This window comes from Gobio gobio, assembly GCF_949357685.1.
Source record: "Gobio gobio genome assembly, chromosome: 5".
NCBI classification, from domain to species: Eukaryota; Metazoa; Chordata; class Actinopteri; order Cypriniformes; family Gobionidae; genus Gobio; species Gobio gobio.
The window spans coordinates 11,778,087-11,799,479 of record NC_137101.1 but is presented as its reverse complement, the minus strand read 5'-3'; the positions used below and the strand labels follow the sequence as shown (position 1 = coordinate 11,799,479).

The 21,393-nt window shown below is 38.2% G+C and overlaps 2 protein-coding genes across 12 annotated transcripts in view; both read right to left on the bottom strand.

The window, feature by feature from the left end:
• Window positions 1-128: 128 nt before the first annotated feature.
• On the bottom strand, window positions 129-7,226 carry naf1 (nuclear assembly factor 1 homolog). 4 transcript variants are annotated; one of them, XR_013816444.1, is made up of 12 exons: window positions 7,163-7,226; window positions 5,830-6,395; window positions 5,487-5,658; window positions 3,846-3,939; window positions 3,424-3,506; window positions 3,106-3,266; window positions 2,952-3,003; window positions 2,714-2,804; window positions 2,385-2,555; window positions 1,177-1,198; window positions 1,013-1,062; window positions 129-684 (listed from the first exon to the last, which is right to left on the bottom strand). XR_013816444.1 is itself a non-coding variant. In XM_079816376.1 (11 exons), the coding sequence occupies exons 1-11, from the start codon at window positions 7,199-7,201 to the stop codon at window positions 676-678; spliced, it is 1,488 nt and encodes a 495-aa protein (XP_079672502.1). In that variant the 5' UTR covers window positions 7,202-7,226; the 3' UTR covers window positions 129-675. The 4 variants fall into 4 exon arrangements, 3 of the variants coding, with proteins under 3 accessions (XP_079672502.1, XP_079672501.1, XP_079672500.1); XM_079816376.1 differs by lacking the exon at window positions 1,177-1,198; XM_079816375.1 differs by lacking the exons at window positions 129-684; window positions 1,177-1,198 and having other exon boundaries at window positions 914-1,062.
• Window positions 7,227-10,566: 3,340 nt separating this feature from the next.
• sbf1 (SET binding factor 1) overlaps window positions 10,567-21,393 on the bottom strand; it is a 71,318-nt gene continuing 60,491 nt past the window's right edge. For all 8 annotated transcript variants that reach the window (XM_079816423.1, XM_079816424.1, XM_079816425.1 and 5 more), the window contains 12 exons: window positions 21,182-21,354; window positions 20,395-20,571; window positions 20,189-20,290; window positions 19,921-20,106; window positions 15,471-15,597; window positions 15,128-15,258; window positions 14,123-14,362; window positions 13,932-14,039; window positions 13,644-13,849; window positions 12,319-12,406; window positions 12,042-12,173; window positions 10,567-11,959 (listed from right to left, as the gene is read on the bottom strand). In XM_079816423.1, the coding sequence (XP_079672549.1) occupies window positions 11,861-11,959; window positions 12,042-12,173; window positions 12,319-12,406; window positions 13,644-13,849; window positions 13,932-14,039; window positions 14,123-14,362; window positions 15,128-15,258; window positions 15,471-15,597; window positions 19,921-20,106; window positions 20,189-20,290; window positions 20,395-20,571; window positions 21,182-21,354 (1,769 nt within the window). In that variant the 3' untranslated portion in view covers window positions 10,567-11,860. The remainder of the gene's footprint in view (window positions 11,960-12,041; window positions 12,174-12,318; window positions 12,407-13,643; window positions 13,850-13,931; window positions 14,040-14,122; window positions 14,363-15,127; window positions 15,259-15,470; window positions 15,598-19,920; window positions 20,107-20,188; window positions 20,291-20,394; window positions 20,572-21,181; window positions 21,355-21,393) is intronic.

Sequence of the window (21,393 nt, the reverse complement as noted above, 5' to 3'; positions counted from 1 at the left end):
CGTGTAAACTCGTAATTTTCGACCTTGTACCACGTGGCCACTGTACCACCTTTATTAGTCAACATTTTTTAAATTATTTCTAAAATCGAAATGCTTCAGAAAAAAAGGCAGTTTTTTTTTTTTTTGTTAACATTTAATTTTCTATAAGAATAAATCTTATTTTCTTATGTCTGCAAGTTTTGTAAACTATGTAACTGACCAAACATACCCATGCAACTAAAAACTGGTTAATCAAAACACCAAGCGACCGACATCATATGATGTAAAAAAAAATCAATATTTTATCAATAACAGATTGTCAAGAAGTAGATATTGGCTAAATTGGGTAAAAAAATTTGATTTGCAATTTTTGTAATTTTGCATAACATCTCTAAAAACAAAAAATTACAAATAAATAAAGTAGCCTAAATCTTTCTTTAGTTAATGTACCCCCAATTATGAAATGAGCTATATGTAACAGCAAAATAAACCACTCTCATTTCCTTCCTGTTTCAGTGGCTCAAACATGATTGAGATAGCAGTTGCAGTCCACGCTTTCCATCCAGGTGCCCCGTATTGCACGGAAGCAAATGAAACTGCCAGTTCCCAGATGGATTACGTTGCCCTGGGCACTGGCAATCTGCTGGAAACACACTGTGACCTTGAGTCACAACGCTTGGGATGCTGAGGTCAGAATTACAGTATCTAAACAACAGAAAGACAAGAGAATTGCAGGACATCCATAATTTCAGTAGGAAAAGGGATATGGGATAGGTGTAGAGCCGATGCTATGTTTGATTAAAGATGAGGGGCGGTAAGTCTTAAAATTATTTAAATTAAGTTATATTAACCAAGTTATATTAACCCATGCTCTTCTGGAGCTAATGAAGCCCAGAATCAACTTTAGGTTAAACAAAAGGAAGTGCATGGAAAGGACTAATTTCATTCACCAGATGTCTTTAGATTACACAACTAACAATTTAGACAACATTTATCACAACAATATTGTTAAGAAAAAGAGAAAACCACTCACTTGACCAGGTGACTTGAGTTGTAATAGGTCATCTGAAATTGAAGTTAGGCCTAAAAACAGAAATTGTACTAATTATAAAGGCAGTAATTCATTTCTTTTCAAACTCCAACGCCATCAAATCTGTATTAACCTATGTACTTGGAAACAATGAGAAATTAATTTACCTCTAATATGTCCCTTGCACCTCTTCATGTTTTATTGTTGTGAACGACATATTTCAAGAAAAAAAATACATTTGAATTAATTTTGTCAAATCATTCCATAGGTGTATTCCTATGCGTTTGACTCCTGTGATAACGGTTGCGTGATTGGTTTATTCCTCCTTCTCATGGCTGGTTTCAATTTCAGAAGGTTTTTTATATCATCACCATGCAATTTTCTTCAAATCAACATTATGAGTGTTGCTTGCTACAGCAATTTCTCATACCTAAAATTTGAAATATGTACTAGAAATAGTACTAAACTTTTAGTATAATGTATTAAAATGTAATGTGTATATATATATATATATATAAGCTGAATCTCATTTCAAAAGCTGCGTCTGGAGGTCTCAGCCGACAAATGCAACCTCCGCAGGACGTTGACATCCTTGAAAAATGACACACAGCTAAACAACATTCCAATCAACCAATCAGATTTTAGGGACAAGTTTACGGTTTATGTCAAGTTTAGGCTTGTGACCAGGGTTAGGTGCTTCTACATCAGTGTTGTTCACCTGTCATTTTCCTCTCATTTTAGGGATAACTTATGGGTAGGGTTAGGTTTAGGGGTTGGGATAGGGCTAAGACTAGAATTTCGGACAGGAATGTTGTTACAGGAATTAATGTGTTTTACTTGGTAAAATCAGTGTCAAAATTTGGTTTTCTACATTGTTCAGGTGATTTACGATTGTTATTTTTCCACTTCTGAGCCGTACTACAAAAAACAGGAAAATAATTCAAATTTTTGAAGTGTATACATTATAATAAAAAGTACAACGCCGCTTTAAAAATAGAGTAATCATGTCTAACAACACAGTGAATGTTATAATATATATATACATACATACACACACACACAGTATAAAGAAATTAATCATTTTTAATACAAAATGAAAATTTGCACCTACAATATACAGGACAATTTGATCCACACTACACATCTGTATACAGTTATGTTAGTATGATAAAGATTGTGATCCCTTTTAGGGCGCAGGTTGTGAAGAGGATTCAGTCACAGGTTCATTGATTAAATGGTGGTGGTGGAGGAGGTGGAGGTGGGGGCTGGAACATAAAGCCCTGATTGGGCCCTGGGGGCCACGGGGCCATGCCCATGTGAAAGGGTGGCGGTCTGGGAAAGGGTGGCATCATGGGGCGCTGGAAAGGAAACATACGTGGATCCTGATGGGCGAACATGTAGTCAGGTGGGAAGTTGGGGTGAGCGTGATAGTTGCTATGAAAACCGCCGCCACGATTGTGGTGCTGCCCACGGGGAATGTTGCGGTTCTGTCTGGGCTTCCGCCGGACTGCTTTTTGCGGTGCTTTATGGCCGTCCGATTCATCCTCTGGTAAGGGAACCAAAGAAAGCGGTCAAGAGAGTGGTTAGCGCTTATACACATTAAGTCATGACGCTCATGCGGGCGATGCAGGTTTGAGTTCAGCTCGCATTCGCAACATGTTACTAAAAATAAAAGGGTGGACATATAAGGACTGTTTGACCCACCTGAGTCAGAATCGTTTTGTTGCCGTCTCTTTTGCTCTTTTAGCTTCTGTTTGGCCAGCTTTTCTTTCTCATCATCACTAAAGTCAAGTGCCTACACAGAATAAAAACCAATCAGCGGAGAGGCTAAACCATCCTTTATTAACAGATAACACTGATTAATGCCGGATATCACTCTCTCCATAGAGATTAAGCCTTTGCTGACCTGATTTCCCAAATAATTATGAAAAGGCACATTTACCTCAGGGGGTGGTTCCTGGTCGTTCTTCCAGGATGCATCTGAGCCTTTGGTCCTTGTTTGAGAGGAATCATTTGTAAATGTCAGTGGAAACATACCACAGCAGAACAGCATCAAAGCATATTTCAATAAAACCGTGGCACACCGAGGAACTTACGATTGGAGTCGCTCTGTAAAGATGTAGTCTGTGAAATCTTTAATTTTAGGGGCGAAGTAAACCGGGTCTCGCATTTTAAGATCTTTCTGGTCGATATCGTCTTGGGAGTTGAACCTCAAAACGTAGTAGGGCTGACAAACCGGCCCAAAGATTTCAAAGACCTGAGGAGAATCCAACAGCCTTTTAGTCCCACAAAACGACTGTTTATTACACAATTATGTCTTTTAAAAGAAGTGTTGTTTCCACATTGCAAGACAACAGATTTAAAGTCATTTACAGAGAGGTACTAAAGGTTGGGAAATAAATAATAATACTGACCTTGCCAACAGAGTTTCTGTTTTTGCTGAATAGCACACTGTCTTCATTCAGTGCTGGTGTGTTCTTGTATGACTCCACTATCACTAAATAAAATGAATCAATTTCGAATGAGATGTTGTTTAAATTCAGCCAAGACAAAATTATATATATATATATATATATATATATATTTTTTTTTTTTTTTTTTTTTTTGTATGTTTTTTAAGCAGCAAATATTAGAATGATTTCTGAAGGATCATGTGACACTGAAGACTGGAGTAATGATGCTGAAAATTCAGCTTTGTCATCACAGGAACACATTACATTTTAAAATACATTAAAACAGAAATAGGTTATTTCAAATTGTACTAATGTTTTCACACTGTTACTGCATATTATAAATACATATATACACACTTAGAGTTTGCCAGAAGCCTGAATACCTAATTGCTCCACAATGCTTGATATCGTGCCAATGGGCTCCATCTCTGTACCCTCTGGAAGGCTGATGATCAGGTTCTCCACTGCAGGAAGGTCCTAAACGCACAGAAAATACCTTATTTCTCATTGACGCCTGGTGGTATTAAAGGATTAGTTCACTTCAGAATGAAAATTTCCTGATAATTTACTCACAGCCCATATTATCCAAGATGTTCATGTCTTTCTTCGTTCAGTTGAAAAGAATTTCAGGTTTTTGAGGAAAACATTCCAGGATTTTTCTCCATATAGTGGACTTCAATGGGGTACAACGGGTTGAAAGTAGGGAGAAGGGGAGTAAGGAGAAATAAGAGTCTTATCTAGCGAAATGATCTGTCATTTTCTATAAAATATAAAAATGTATATACTTTTTCATCCGACATCATTGTTTTACCTTTTTTTGTGAAGGGTATTTGACTTGGTCTTTGCACGTTCTCTTTGTAAACACTTGATCGGTACTGCCGCCTAAGTCACGTGTGACCTTTCCAACGTGACGTGGCGCATCGCAGATCGGAGCAAGAAGAGCATTGGTGGTTAAAAAGTATATGCATTTTTATTATTTTATAGAAAATGACCAATCGTTTCTCTAGATAAGACCCTTATTCCATGGCTGGGGTCGTGTAGAACCAATTTGGACCTTCAACCTGTTGTACCCACTTGAAGTCCACTATATGGAGAAAAATCCTGGAATGTTTTCCTCAAAAACCTTAATTTCTTTTCGACTGAAGAAAGAAAAGCCGCGTTTCCACCGCATGAACTTTCCCCAGGAACTAGGAACTTTGGGGTGGTAGTACTTTTTCAAGTTCCGGAACTTTCGGGGGAGGGACTTGGGCGCTGAACATGCTGATTGGTTGAGCTCACGCAGCATTTCATTTCAACCAGCATTTTTAAAAGTCTTGCGAGGTTCGTTCTGCGTTCAGTAAATATCAGCCTTGCTCTTTCTGTCTGATGGCGCGCGTTCGTCTCAGTCATCTCACGGTCAATGTCCGTAATAGCTGATAATAACATACGTTGTCTTATTTTAAATCTAGCTTTACGAGCTTTCAGAATACACTTTAGTATCAGTGCTCGTCTCTTTTCCGCTGTTTTGTTAATGACATATTTAGTAAACCAATACATAACCAGCAAAAGCAGCGCTGCTTGCATCTCCTCCATACTTGTTATTGTTGCAGACAGTATCGCACAAAAATGATTCCTGTCCGTTGCTGACTGGGAGGAACAGTTGCGCGCAGTCCCACGTCTCTGGACTAATTTGCCTAATCTTCATGGTACTTTAGGCCGCAGTGGAAACGCAGACAGTAGCAGGTCTGGGGGAAAAAAAGTTCCTGTAAAAAAAGTTCCTGGTACAAATTATTCCAGGTAATTTCGGTGGAAACGGGGCTAAAGACATGAACATCTTGGATGATATGGGTTGTGAGTAAACTATCAGGAAATGTTAATTCTGAAGTGAACTACTCCTTTAACATCTCGGTTGATTCAAGGTAGTTTAGTTTTATATAATCTAATCAAAGAACTTGAGAAATTTTGCCAATAGAAACACATCAATTGGACTTATAGATCCCAGTTCAGGAAAAAATGAGTGGTCTATTATAGCTCATTCCCCTCACCTCGATAAGCAACTCATCATGGGTCTTCACTGGTACTGGCCTCTTCTCATTGCCCATGGCAACAACTTCATCGTCATCCTCTGCATTGTTCCTCACTACCTCAATAGGCTCAGAGGAAGAAGAGGATGAGGACGATGAAGAGGACGATGTGGAGGACGAAGAGTCTGAGTCACTGAAGCACATAAAAATAATCATTAAATAAGCTTTTTGGAACATTATGTACATTAAATGATAAAATTATCAAATATGAGCTTTATATGATGCTAATAGATCAGAAGGAGGTTAACGGAAGATACCAAGGCATTGGTCAGATGCTACAGACTTTAACATCCTAAGATTTTACCTGTCTGAACAGTTGTCATCCGAGTCGTTTCCTCTGTACTGCGTGCTCAACAGAGCCAATGACCCAGTGCCAGAGAGTGGACTAACCACAATTCCACACTGCATCTCTGCGGGTCCAGTCTGAACGCTGGAGCTCTGGTCTCCTGTTTGTCCAGATTGAACGCTGGAGCTGTGATCACCTGTTTGTTCAGACTGAATAATGGACATCTGATCTCTTGCCAGTCCAGAAAGACCACTAGTGCACGGTTCAGATGTTGGTCCAAGTTGACCGATTGAGTTCTGTTCACCAGTTTGTTCAGACGGAGTACCGGAGCTCTGATCTCCAGTGTCTATAGACTGATCACCTGGTCCAAGCTGACCCCCCCTGCTGCCCTGATCTCCTGTTTGTTCAGACTGAATGCCGGAGATCTGATCTTCTATTTGTTTAGACTGACCACTGGCGCATGTTTCATCTGCTGGTCCGAGTTGAGGACCGGAGCTCTGATCAACTTTCGTTTCAGTCTTAAACTCTGTATTATTAATATCCAATTCCATTTTCTCATTTTCAGATTTGGTCTCATCTTGATCCTGAAAAAGCAATGAGATTGAGAGAACAGATGAGAGATGAGAGAATAATACAAACACAAGCTTAAATCGATTATTTATAATACAACAACAAGTGTATCTGTTGTTATTTTGTTTAGATATTATTTTACATTTGTACTTTAAAAAATGTCTTCAGCACGGACTTAAAGCACTTTAAATAAATATGCAAATATATACGGTATATATATATATTTTTAATTATTATTATAATAACTCGTTAAACAGCATGAGATATGGTCACGTGATATCAACATGCGTCCATGAGAGGGCGACCCGCTACATAAAGAATAAACCAGAGTTTTTTTCTAGAAGACTGATGTCTAGAATCTTTACCTCAAGTGAGTAAAAATCATTTTAATAATATTCCTCAAAAGTGCTATCCATTGCTGTATGCGTAATATTTCTTTTATTTAACAAAACGTGTACCTTTAAGTAATTAGCATGCACGATTAAAGTAACTAAGGAGGGTGTCAGTAAGGATATAAGTGATGCCGTGACTTGCAATCCAACTTAGTATTACAAATTTGACAGTTAATTTAGAAATGTGAGCTGTATCGCCCACTATCAGTTAATGATAGTGACCTAACTAACGTTACTCATGGTTGATGTGCATGCTGAATTATTGACAATTCACGTTTAAAGTATAAATTACACTTTTCTAACAGTCAGTACTTATTCAGTACGGAACACTTGTGTCCAAATGAATATGAATCATAAAATCATACGAAAGGATACAGAATATTCTTTACCTGGCCATCATTTACGCTCTCTGTGCTTGAATTCTCCATGTTTAGGTTTCCATGTGAGAACAGCGTGAATGAAGAAATAGCTTTTTACGTCATTTGCGTCACAACAACAGGAGCCATGAAAACCCTTTCAAAATAAAAGTCCCAATTGTTACTTTCAAAATCATTATATATATATATATATATATATATATATAACATAATAAACATTTGTTTATCGTATATATTTAAATATACTGATAATATTTTGCAGGCTGTATATAGGAAGAGCACAAACTGTATTTACAGGGCACGTAGGAAAGAGAAACAATAAACCTGATGTAACGTTACTGGAATGAATCACAAATATTCTCTTGTTTTCATTGTTTGCCAATTGAAATGGCATAACAGATATTCATACAGGTAGCCGATTAACCACCGCATCAGTATACAGATGGAATTAAATCATTCGAAGTGTTGTAATGTCATTGGAAAAACTATTCCTTCGAGCCGGATTTGAACCAGCGACCTAAGGATTTCAGTGCTGAACCTCTACAGTCCTCCGCTCTACCAACTGAGCTATCGAAGGCTTGCGGTGACGTCATTTGCAACGGAATTTAGTTGTACGCTAGGCATTTTAATACCAAAACAATGACTATTTAGCGGTTACTGTTAGTATTACCAGTAATATATTGATTTAACATTGCTGGTTGCGAGTAAATTGAAGCAAATAAAAACTTTCCTTCGAGCCGGATTCGAACCAGCGACCTAAGGATATCAGTGCTGAACCTCTACAGTCCTCCGCTCTACCAACTGAGCTATCGAAGGCATGCAGTGACGTCATTTGCAATGGAATGAATTTGTACGCCAAGCATTTTAATACTAAAATAATGATTAGTTTGCGGTTACTGATAGTATTACGAGTAATATGTTGGTGTAATTTTGCTGGTTGCGAGTAAACATTTTCCTTCGAGCCGGATTCGAACCAGCGACCTAAGGATATCAGCATTGGCCACTACAGTCCTCCGCTCTACCAACTGAGCTATCGAAGGGATAAAAAATGTTTTTTTCTTTCTTTTTTTGAGACTGGAATATCGGGTACTGCTTATCGTTTTCTGTCAGATATCATGAAGATAAAATTGACGAAACTAAATAGCGGCTTCATGTCAACAAAACATGTTAAATATGCATATCAGATCAACATTTTTTTTAAAGACATTATGTAGCCACTACGGCTACTGTATATGTTATTAAGAAGTCACCAGCAGATGGTGCTATGGGTTCCTTCATAAATCCTTGTACATGTACGATCATAAAGCGCAAAATTACCGACATTTTTACAATATTTTTAAATTAACAAAAATATTTACACACTCATGCTGTTCAAAACCTGTATATCTTTCTTCAGTGGAACACACACACAGAGAGACTTTAAGGACAGCGTCAACTGAAACATTCTGACCATAATCTCTGGGGGAAAGTCATGTCACAGGTTTAGAACAAGATGAGAGTGATTAATAAAATTACAATTTCTTGGTGAATTTATCCTTTATAGAACACTACCAATCCACAAAACAAGATTTACACCTCTAAACAGTAAAATTATTCACCACCTCACCCAGTTTGACTGACAGTGACTGGGTCAATGGCCAGACCCATACTTGAGATATTCTGGTGTTTTAACGAACGAGGGATTTGGATATTCACAGGTGCTGGTCATTTAATTAGAATATCATCAAAAAGTGAAACTTGAATATTATATTAATTCATTACACACAGACTGATATATTTCAAATGTTTATTTCTTTTAATTTTAATGATTATAACTGACAACTAAGGAAAATCCCAAATTCAGTATCTCAGAATATTACTTAAGACCAATACAAAGAAAGGCTTTTTAGAAATCTTGGCCAACTGAAAAGTATGAACATGAAAAGTATGAGCAGGTCCAGCACTCAATACTTAGTTGGGGCTCCTTTTGCCTGAATTACTGCAGCAATGCGGCGTGGCATGGAGTCGATCAGTCTCAAGAAACAAGGACACAAGGAATGCGACAGCTGAAACCCATGTCTTGCATACGTCTGTGCGTAGTGGTTCTTGAAGCACAGACTCCAGCTGCAGTCCACTCTTTGTTAATCTCCCCCACATTTTTGAATGGGTTTTGTTTCACAATCCTCTCCGGGGTGCGGTTATCCCTATTGCGTGTACACTTTTTTTCTACCACATCTTTGCCTTCCCTTCGCCTCTCTATGAATGTGCTTGGACACAGAGCTCTGTGAAAAGCCAGCCTCTTTTGCAGTGACCTTTTGTGTCTTGCCCTCCTTGTGCAAGGTGTCAATGGTCGTCTTTTGGACAACTGTCCAGTCAGCAGTCTTCCCCATGATTGTGTAGCCTACATAACTAGACTGAGAGACCATTTAAAGGCCTTTGCAGGTGTTTTGAGTTAATTAGCTGATTAGAGTGTGGCACCAGGTGTCTTCAATATTGAACCTTTTCACAATATTCTAATTTTCTGAGATACTGAATTTGGGATTTTCCTTAGTCGTCAGTTATAATCATCAAAATTAAAAGAAATAAACTAAAAATAAAAAATATATATATTTGAAATATATCAGTCAGTGTGTAATGAATTAATATAATATACAAGTTTCACTTTTTGAATGGAATTAGTGAAATAAATAAACTTTTTGATGATATTCTAATTATATGACCAGCACCTGTATGTTTTCATTTTTAAATGAATATAAATATTTGCAGTGACACTAGTAGACAAAGAGAAAAAGCAGCACACACACAAATGTCAGGAGGCCATGCACCTCACAGTGGTTTAATCCTAAAAAATATATGGCATGATTGACAACACAACCTGGATCAGATGAAATAAATCTAATAAAAAAAAAGTATGAAAAATAAATAATTAAAAATGTTATGCAGTTTATGCTGTCAGATATAACGAATGTTACAAAACTGCTGCGTCCTAGGACTCGAATTATGTGAACTTGTACTGATCAAGTATTTCAAAGACAAAGAAAAAGAGAAAATTAAAAAAAGAAAAGAAGGGTTTATTTATGAGTCACATCTGAAGGTTTCATATATATATATATATATATATATATATATATGTAATTAGTCACGTTAACAGAGAGATAAACAATGGCACATATTGGATTTCTAATTCAAAAGTTAAGTGGTGCTCTGAGGACTGTCATATTCAGGAGACAAAGTTAAATAAATTACTACCATTAACATACACATTTGAGTATTATATACAAAGGGAGTTATTGAAACAAAAATCTACAATTCAAATTTCGTTGTCAACAGTTATGAAGTATTACCCTATTTTACACCATGTGTGTGTGTGTGTACGTGTGTGTTAGTTCTTGTATCTGGTATTTAAAAAAAACCTGCAACGGTGCAGTCCTGTGATAAACAGGTGATACTTTTATGCATCCTCACCAAGTCCAGCAAAATAGACCCTTTCTCTAAAGGAATAATATAAACAAACTCCTCTATGTACAGGATTCAAAACAGAACAGGTAACAGACTAACTAAAACACTGATTCTGACAGATCCAGGGCTCAGAGGCTGGAGAACAGAAGCGCATGACGACTGGCGTCACATTCATCAAGGCTAATTCGTTTTGTGATAAAATAGATATGGCAGGTCTGATATCTCACTTAGGTCCAATAATAAATCTCAAATTTAAGAGTTTGTACCCATTCTGAATGCATATTTAGAGTCTGCTTATGTTTTTGTTACAGGAAATGATGCAAAAACCAGTCGTCATTGCGACCAGCCCCAATCTCTGGCCTCTGATTGGTGTAAACAGAAACTTGATGAAACGAAGAGGTTATAAATCTCATCCACACACCGTCTTTTGTCTTCTAAAAATCAAAGAATCATCTTTTTGTGCATAAATTATGACAAAAAACATCCCTCCTTTTCCTTCAGCATCCCTTAAAATTCTCAAAAAGCAATAGTGGTTTTTATTTTCATAGGAAGAACCCAAGAATTTAGTTTTGTAAACAGTCAAATGTGAACCTTCAGATGGCATTTTCATAACTTTACTGTTTGGACACGGTAAACCGTCACAACAATGGATCTTCTCATATTATTCTGATGTAAATAACATAATGGAAAACAAGTCTTGAACACAAATCCTTCATGAACCGTTGCATGGAGACCCTGTTTGACGAAGCCAACCAATCGGAAGGGAGGGAGGGAACTTGTCTAGCCAATGAGAAGGCGGGACATGTGATGTGCAGTTCGACTCCAGGCATTGGCATAGTGATGGGAAGGAGATCAGAAGGGGTTAAACGTTACATTAGGGGGTCGCTCTTTTGCGAGCTGTGGCTAGTTATCGGGCATTTTTAGAGCCCCTGCATAGCTGAAAGGTGCCATTGGCAGTATTGGAGCAATATGGTGGGACGCGAGCGGTAGATGAAGAATCGCACGTCATGCCTGTAGGAGAACATCCAGGGGGGTTTGAGTCTTAAAGGGAATGCTTCGCTTTTAGTAGCTTTTCGACAAACAAAAACGTTGAAATGTGGTGAGGTGCGACATCGTAAAGTTCAATACCACCGACACGGGAGCCCGTTCCTACTTTCCTCTGTAAACGCCGGGGAAGCGTTGCCCGTTGGCTATGAGCACTGTCCGTCACTGGCTCCGCCCCCCCCCCCACACAAATTGTCACAGTTCTGTCCTCTGCAAAGCCCCTCCCCCCTACGCATCAGATAGGCAACTCTGAATACTGTCCATCCATAACTGTGCATTCGCGCTGTCCTGGGCACAGAAGTTGTATACTCTTTTGGTCGTCTTGAGCTGAAAGAGAGGGAGGGGAAGGTTAACGTACTACAAATACTGTATTGAGTAAAGCATTGTGGGCTGATTATAGAGGTCTTACATCAAAGAAGGCTTTGTCATCTATGTTTTTAGGTGCTCCCATGGTGGGCGTCCCCGGAATGACAGATTCCACTTCAGCCAGCTCGATCACTCCCTTGCACTCTTTATCTTGCCTTGATTCATAGTATCGCAACTAGGAAAAAGAGAAAAGGGGGTACGGGAGCATCAATAGCAGTCCCTTTGAATGATTCTTGATCAAAAATTGAGATTTGCTGCATGCTGAAACTATTATGGGTCTAAATTTAAAATGTTCTATATTTTCAATTGCAATGAATTACCTGGTGTTTGGTCTTATCCAGTACAAACCAACGTGGTTTCCAAGGTTTCAGCAAAGCGCCTCTTTTGTATAAAATACCCTCGAAGCTCCTATATCCAAAAATAAATATCACTTTTATTAAAGAGACGATCCGACCATCAAACATTCAACCTAAATGCATTTAAAACGACAGTAGAGAGCATTTTGATAATTATTTTATGATATAGCTTTTATGAGTTCACGTAAAAAAAAAACTAAAACCTGTTATTTTAGTATTTTTATATACTATTATAGTATTTGTTCATATTTTTTAATTAGCCTTAGTTTAATTTTAGTTTACAAAATATTAGATTATTTATTCAAATATTTATATAATAATTAATTTAGTTTATTTTAGTAAAAATTGTAGTCATTTTGTTATGTGCCTTTTTAAACATTTCTATTTAGCTGTAATTTGTTGTATTTTTATTTCAGTTTTAGTCATTTTAGTACTTTTACTGAAACATTTCTAATTTTCATACGAGTTTTTCTTAAAGGGATAGTTCACCCAAAAATAAAACAAAAATTCCTCACCCTCACATCGTTCCAAACCTGTAATACCTTCATTCATCTTCAGAACACAAATGAAGACATTTTGATGAAACCCGAGAGCTCTCTGACCCCTCCATAGACAGCTATTTAATGAACACTTTCAAGGCCCAGAAAGGTAGTAAAAACATCATTAAAATAGTACATGTGACTCCAGTGGTTCAAGACTTTATTCAACAATTTCTTCACGTGTCAGTCTCCTACGCTCTCTTGGCTTTCATCAGAAATATCTTCATTTGTGTTCCAAAGATGAACGAAGGTCTTACAGGTTTGGAACGACATGAGTGTGAGGAATTAATGACAGAATTTTGGGGGTAACTAACCCTTTCAGTTCAAGTTTTTCCTTCTAATATTTCTATTTTTAATTGCATTTCAAATACAAAAAAATATTTTTTTGTAGTTGTAGTTAACATCACTGGGGGCGAAAATTAAAACAGAAAATATAAAATATTAATTTGAAAATTACACTGGGCTATTTAAAAAGAATTAGCAAAGACAAAAAAAACATATTTAAAAAAAATCAGGGAAAAAACTTGGTGACAAGTAACAGGACCTACAATTTAGACGTTCAGTTATACATTCATATAAATTTAAATCTTAAAAGTTGATTTTAAAAAACAGGTCCATGCATTTACTACCCAAGCAAGTTAGGTGAAACATCAACTCGATACATCTATAACCATAACTAAATCTGAGTGTCATTCCCCCAAAATCGCACCCAGCGGCAGCCGGTGAAGAGTGAAGAAAGCATTTCCATACCTGTTCTCACTCTCAGTGCTCTGGAACTGGCTGTAAAGCGTGCTGTTACTGGGCCGACCAGCTGCAGGCGTGGACGTGGCGCTGACCTCACAGTCCAATGCCAGGTTAATGGAGGAGCCGACTCCACTCTCTTGCAGATACACACCCTGAGAGCGCCGCTGGTGACTCAGATTAGACGACATGAGCAGAGAGCTGGAAAAGGAGTTCTGCGGAAGGAGAAACAGACTATTAGCACAACATCTCATTAGTAAATTGTATATGGAGACAAGATGTTATTTAGTCACTTACCCTGCTCTCTAGCCTGGACTCAACCCTTTGAGAAGTCTTAATCTTGTCCCACGTGTCCTTCCATTTCTCCGTAGGTTGTCCCAACTCAGTTTCCAGGTTCTGCACATCCTGCTCACAAGCACACACATATATTAAGACGATCATCAGGATACGATGCATATTATAAAGAGGACTTTTGCTTTTTTCCTCACCTGCAACAGTTTGGTGATGGCATCAGGCACTACTTTACTGAGGCTGTCATAGCAAGGCCAGACGATCCTCCGCTGGGACTTGGGGGCTGTCGTCTCCTGTCTTTCACCGGCTTCCTCCTGTGGCTTCTCCTGTCGACCCCGCACTAACTCCCAGTCAAAGGACGGACCTTCAGAAAGCGTTTCCTCCGTGTAAAAGTCCCAAACCTTTAAGTTGGAGATGAAACTGTAGGGCTTTAAGACCTGCAACAAAAAAAGAAAAGAAATGTGGGTTACACACACTAACCAAAAGAGGGCACTAGTGTATTACTAGTATAAATAAACTAACAGCAATAGAAGAATATGTAGAAAATGTGGTTGAAAGCCAAAATTTGAGGTCGGGCAGTTCGGTCTGGACTTGATCCGTTGTGGAGCAACTATGCCTGAACAGGAGCTGTTCGGACCAAATCGAGGGCGGGCTTTAGACGATGATGGACAGATGATCAACAGTAACGTAAGCATCCACCTCACCAAAGAGCGCTTGGGTTGAATTTGTTCTAATCCTAAACTGAGAACTTGTTCGTATATGCATTCACCTTTACTATTTCTCTCAAAAAGGATGATCGTGTTCTCCAGAACAAAAAAAAAGGCGTTTGGGGGGTAAAATGTGTGTTTTATTGGCAGGGTTGCCTGCTAAAATTCACATTCCTGGGTCTAAATATCACATAATTGGGGTCGCTTCAACCCGCGGACATGGCGGACTTGGCAACACTTTGTGCAGAATTCTGTTGACATTTGACAACTAACATTATGCGTAGCTTTGCTCTGATTGGTTGTAGGTCTATCCGATTAAGGTCTTTCCTGGTTCGGTTGAAACACGCCCCCATAATCACAGCCCATCGGACCAGTATCAGACTCATATTCTGACTAGAACTGAGTATGACAACGTCAGGCTAGCAGATCGCATAAAAAAAGTCAACACAATGTCTAACTAAACTGAGAAAGACAAGAACAAAATTAGGAAGTAACCTCTTCCTCCTCAGGTGAAAACATGTAGTTGTAGAATATGGGGGTCTTCTTGTTGAGTCGGTCGATGTAATCCCAGACAGATTTACACACCTGAGGGTTCTTCCTCTCACCTTTTTCCTCATACAAGACACCTAAACAGAAAACACGTTGGGATAGGGCCAAATAGGGTTTAATGATTGAATGCTGTAATTATGCATTATGAAACTTCCCGCAAGTAATTTGACTTTTGACAGTATTACACACAATGAGGAAATGATAACAAAAAAACAAACAAATCTCATTACGAGAGTAAAAGATTATAGTTGGTATTATGTTGATTAAATGGCCGTGGATTTAGACTGACCAAGCTCGATGCGCTCATAGTCGGAGTCCAGCAGGAAGGTACGGAAGCGGTTGGAGACGTAGTGGTAGGCTAGGAACTTCAGGTAGTACTGACTGAACTCAAATTCCATGGGGAACTGCAGATGGATCTGTTGTGAAAACGAGCAGAGGGGAGAATATTGAAATGTAACATCTATTAGATCTTAATGTGCAGAAAAACTAATTCACTTTGCTTGCATTAAACATGGATTGACTGGAAAACCAATATAAGACTACTAAAAGCAAATTGCAATTGTAACAGACAGGTTTATATGCCCATAGTCTCAGCCTCACACGACACGTCCACAGACAGTTGGGCTGAACGTCTGATGCATATGGCACACATATCTGCAAACACTTCAGGAGTTTCAAAGTCGTCATCTGATTGGTTGAATTCTACAGGATATCCACAAGACGTGTGTCTCACGTTTTTTAACGGTCCGCCTAGAAACAAAAAGCTGTGACGCCAAACTCCCTTGTGGAAGAAGAACGCCGTCGTGTTTACAACTGTGAAAATGAGAGCTTACCAGGATCAACTAAACACTTGATTTTCAAAAGTGTGTGAAGTTTGCGGCTCCATTGTTGCAGTTAACTTGCACAACATTCTTGAAAGAATAATTTATAGATGCACACCGGCCTGTTATTGCAGGGATATCGTCTTTACATTTTCACGCCCCTAAACATGACACGGAACAAAAACTGTGATTGGTTGCGTTACATGTCAGTCAAACGTCCTCTTGGGCGGTTCTTGACCAATGAAAGATGCCGTCAGTCTGAAGGTCTGGCTACGCGAGACTAATATACCCAAAACCACAGCACAAAACCATATAAAAGAATATATATATATATATATATATGTGTTAAAATGAACTGGGCCCAAGACTGAACCTTGTGGGACACCACACGCAGATAGGTTGCAGAAAACCAGGGGGAGATGGCGTTTACGTATAGAAAATTACATGGATACGGTACAAAATCGTTCGATTTAAAAAGAGTAGAGATTATTTATAGATATATATATATTTATAGATGATTAATTATATATTATTAGATGTTATTTTCAAAATGTTGTCCGCACATTACAATAGTTTTTCACCCAGCAATAGGGCTTTGCGTGACAACAGCACCACCACGGTGATCGGACAAAATACCTTTTTTTTATATGTGAATGCTGTTTTACGTGAATATTATGACACGAGGGAAGCACACACATTTATTTCCAAAATAAATAATAGGTTCGCAATTAAACAGCCATGGAAACATATCGATTAATGCCGAAAGAGAGAGGCTTTGTGAGCTGAGCCAAATTTAAGCTTTGTCTACATTTTGCAATCTGGTCACCCGATTTTCCACGAATTTAACAATAGGCTTACTCCATTTTATTCTACTGGACATGGAATCTCTTATTTATTTTCCTTAATCTTCATTTACGTCTCTCACAGGGGATTATATACACGTTTCTTCCTTGTTTGCTTTTAATTAGGAGTTTGCATAATTTACTGTGGTAAAGTAGAACACGGTGCTGTAGGACAGATACATTTTACTTCAAACTCTATTTAACACAGTTTGTGCCTGTTATTAAACTTAAGGTGCGTTTATGTGTATAGCGCATTTCATACATGCCGGATATTTTTAGTTTTGCTTTCTCTCGCAGCGCATTATCAAACAAAGCCTAAATATCTTGACCCTGCAGAAGATCATTTCGTTATTCACAACTTTTACTACAATTATTAGTTTTGGTACATAAGGAGAAAACATGAAGATATTAGGAAAACGATGCTCTCTTTCCTGCTCGTGTACATCCCTTTCGACGATTATAACAGTTTCATTTCAGTTTTCAGTTTCATACATTATAACATTCCAGACCGTCTTTTGCAACCAACATGCGCAGTTGAACCCGCGTGACGTCAGTGTGACGTAGATTGTAAATTGGTCTATAGAGATGGGGGCAGTCGTGGCCCAATGGTTAGAGAGTTGTGGCCCAATGGTTAGCTCGAGTCTCAGGTCCAGCAGGAATTGTCGGTGGGGGCAGTGAATAAACAGCGCTCTTCTCCAACCTCAATACCACGACTGAGGTGAGACCATTGAGCAAGGTACCGAACCCCCAACTGCTCCCCGGGCGCCGCAGCAATATGGCTGCCTACTGCTCTGCTTGTGTGTTCACTAGGGATGCCACAGTTCTCAATATAATATTGAACCGTTCGGTACGGCCTTCACGGTTCAATACGCGCTTGTGAATTGTGGTTTTTGAAGTCTATGTAGTGTTTTAATTTTACATTTATTCATTCGATTTCATACTTAAATGCTGCTGTACTGCTCTGAGCTGCCGGTGTAAATCTTTATATATATTTATTGTATATTTTACAATACACTACGAATGTGTACAAGGGTTTTTAAGTAAAGTTTTAAGTTTAAGTAAGGTTTTTCAATTCTTTTAAGTAAAATAAAAAAAGAAAATAAAGAAATTTAAAAAATAGTATTTTTTCCTCCTTAACCTCTTGCTGTTCCTGTCGCCTAAAATAGAATAGCAAAAAACTGATGTGACAAGCCATCAGAACCGAACCGAACTGAAAACCGTGGTTAAAAACCGAGGTATGTATTGAACCGTGGACTAACTGTATTGTTGCATCCCTAGTGTTCACTACTGTGTATTTCGATCAATCAGACAAGTAATTATGAAGGCATGTACAAACAGTGGCGACAAAGTGATTGCGTAAAAGCCATTTTAAAGGAACATAATATAGTGGGGAAGTTCTTGCATATTGCCATCTACTTGAAAGGATGGGGATATTTTTTTTCTCAACCACAATATATAAAAAATTATTTACTAATTTTTGTGGCATAAACAATGAAATGACAGCTACACTAACTAAGAAACTAAGAATAAGAATAACTAAGAATGTCAGAACAAAATTAGAAAAAAATACCTTTAGATCCATACAGTATATATGAGGAAAAGAACCTGGCCTAAGACTGAACATTGTGGGACAACTATAGTATAGTGGAGTCCTAATCATGATGTAAAAGCCATTTTCATGAGAGAAGGACATGGGATAAGAAACAAGAACTCCTGGATTTCTAGAAGCTTAATCATTTTAATCGCGTAAAAGATAACATTCATCTTTGATATCTTGTCCAATCAGATCCCGTGACCTGAAAGCCTACTATTAAGCAATAGTCCTTATCTTCAGGGTAAATTATCTGGATAAGGATTGCGCAATCCGGTTATGTTATAGTATGGTATCTCATCTTCAAAGGTGTGGTTGATTTAGTGACAAAGCAGGAAGTTGGGACAGGTATGTGAATATCAGCATGTATTAACAAGCTACATTTCTTGTACCTGCTCACATCACCACCAAACAGATAAGGTTTATTTTTTTCCCTTTTCTTTGAACAACACCTTGAAGAATGTAGTGATTGCTTTTTATCAGCAGCCAACAAAACATTTAACTGTGCAGATGTAATTTTTACAGTGCACAAGATAAGCGCATTCCAGAAATAGATTTTAAAAGCTCCACTGAACAACGGAATAAATATAAATAATGCATGAAAACAAGTGACGCATTCTATATGCAATAATGGCATGCATTTGAGTGCATAAAGAAAAAACATTAACAAACAGTTGCTCAAGAACTTCTTAAAATTCTTAAAACAACGCATGTGCATGTACAATTACTGATAGTGATACTAATTTTTTGAGCAAAAAATAACTCACTTCTAAAAGCAAAATATTATTATCGGCTCCAGACAAAAAAAATAAATTAAGGAACCATTGGCTCCAATAAGGGAAATAAACAAGTGCCACGTATTTTTTTAAGTGCCACAAAAGAATAAACTTGTTTTAATTTTATCATGTGTTGTCACATCTGCCCTCCTTTTCATTTTATTGCATTTTCGTCCATCACTTGGCCAATTGGTATAGTTTGGCCTCCTCCTAATGCATCCTGCATTTGGCGCGGTCATAGATATATACGTAGATGCCTCATTAGTGCCTGCGGATCGGTCGAATGAGGATTCTATGTATATATATTTCTATGATTGCGCTGGTATTTTGACCTTATTCGCAGGAAGTTATGGCGTTCTGGAGAGCTCATGACATTCGTCTGATATGAGGTGAAATAGTGTCCATGTGCGTATTTTGGCACTCTAACTCAGTTTTTTTAAACTTTGCTGCGCGTCGTCTCATTTTATTACGTCAACACAACAAAAAATGTGATGGGGTACTCATCACAGAGTTAAAAAAGCACACAATTTTTAACCATAACGTGTACATTTATATGGTTGCCAGTGGCAATCTCAGCAAAAATATCACTCGCAAATGAATATTTTTGGTCGCAAAGCCCTGATTATAGATTACTCTTAACCACCCTGCTCTCTAGCTACTGGCGTCAGCCACTGGAAAACCTGTATAGAACAGCTACCAGTACACATACCTGGTGCACACAGTCGAGGAACTGAAGGAAGACAGGTGTGAATCCGCTGCTCTGGCTGGTTAGCGTCTGGGCTCCACGGTGGCTGAATCGATGGCCAAACGACAACCACTCTTTCTCCACGAGCAGCCTGAATCCATCAATCGTTCGGTAGTATGGATCCGACAGCAGTTGCACCAGGGACACCACCTACATCCAACACAGCATTAATGCACACATGGCCAAAATCGATGGCAGACACCACTCATGCATGTTCAAGTGTGTGTGCTACCTGCGTTGTGACATCCCAGCCGTCTTCCAAACTAACCATGACAGAGGAACCAGTCTCCAGCAGCTCCACAACAAGAACGGACACCTGTAGAACCCTGTGAAGCTATGGGACACAAACACAATATACATCAATAACATCAATAATAATACAGTGGAATTTTAAATGTCAAACAAACCCCAATTAAAATGGGAAAAGGTGTAAGGTACCAGATTCATCCACTCTGACTCCTCCAGGCAACGGTGAAAAGTCATATTTGGATCAGGGCTGGGTGAGGAAGGCACACAGGCTTTCATCAGCTTCTTGAAACTGTTTTTCACCTGCCGTACATCAAAGACCTCGATGGGCACCACCTCCCACTGCTGGAAAGAGTCCTGTTTTCCACCCTGAACACGTCACAACAGGGCTGGGAGTTTAACTTGTGCACCCACAATTCAATATTGCAATCAATAGGTTTAATTCAACCTAAAATATATGGAATCTGTACTGTTGGAAACTATTTGTATGCACAGAGGCAAAAAGGATGATAATAATAACAATAATAAATAATTGAACAATAATAGAATTGTAAAAATATAAACAAATAATACATAAAAGTGTTATTAGTATATTAGTAATATTTTTTTATTTATTGATCTAAATAAATACAACTATTATGATGATCATCTTTATCATAATTATTAATAATCATAGTAATCTCATTAGACCTCAAAATTAAAACCAACTAATATTGTTCTCGTTACTTATTCTTATGAAAGTTTGTATTAGTGCTGTCAAATCGATTAATCGTGATTAAATCGCATCCGAAATAAAAGTTTGTCTTTACATAATATATATGCGTGTACTGTGTATAATTATTATGTGTATATAAATACACACTCATTCATGCATATATTTAAGAAATATTTAAGAAAAAACACAAACTTTTATTTCAGATGGGATTTTTCGCGATTAATCGATTTGACAGCACTAGTTTGTATATTTTAAGACAGTAACCTTGAGCTGGGACTTGTCTCCAATGATGTAGAGGTACGCTCTCTGTTGGCGAAGGAAATAGGTTTCGGTTGGGCCTCCATTAGCCTGAGGTGACTCTTTCCCAGCCAGCCTGTTCCCGACATCAGGGTTATACGTGCTGAGCCGGCCACTTCCTCGAATACTGCCCCATTTCCCTGAGAAACACAAAGAGGACCAATGGAGATCATTTAATG

Excerpts from the sequence above, each read along its gene's own strand:
- naf1 (XM_079816374.1), bottom strand. The coding sequence starts at position 7,201 with ATGGAGAATTCAAGCACAGAGAGCGTAAATGATGGCCAG. Across the intron at positions 3,507-3,845 it reads AAGCATTGTGGAGCAATTAG|TGATAGTGGAGTCATACAAG; the intron begins GTATTCAGGCTT and ends CATTTTATTTAG. Across the intron at positions 2,556-2,713 it reads ACAAAACGATTCTGACTCAG|AGGATGAATCGGACGGCCAT; the intron begins GTGGGTCAAACA and ends TTCCCTTACCAG.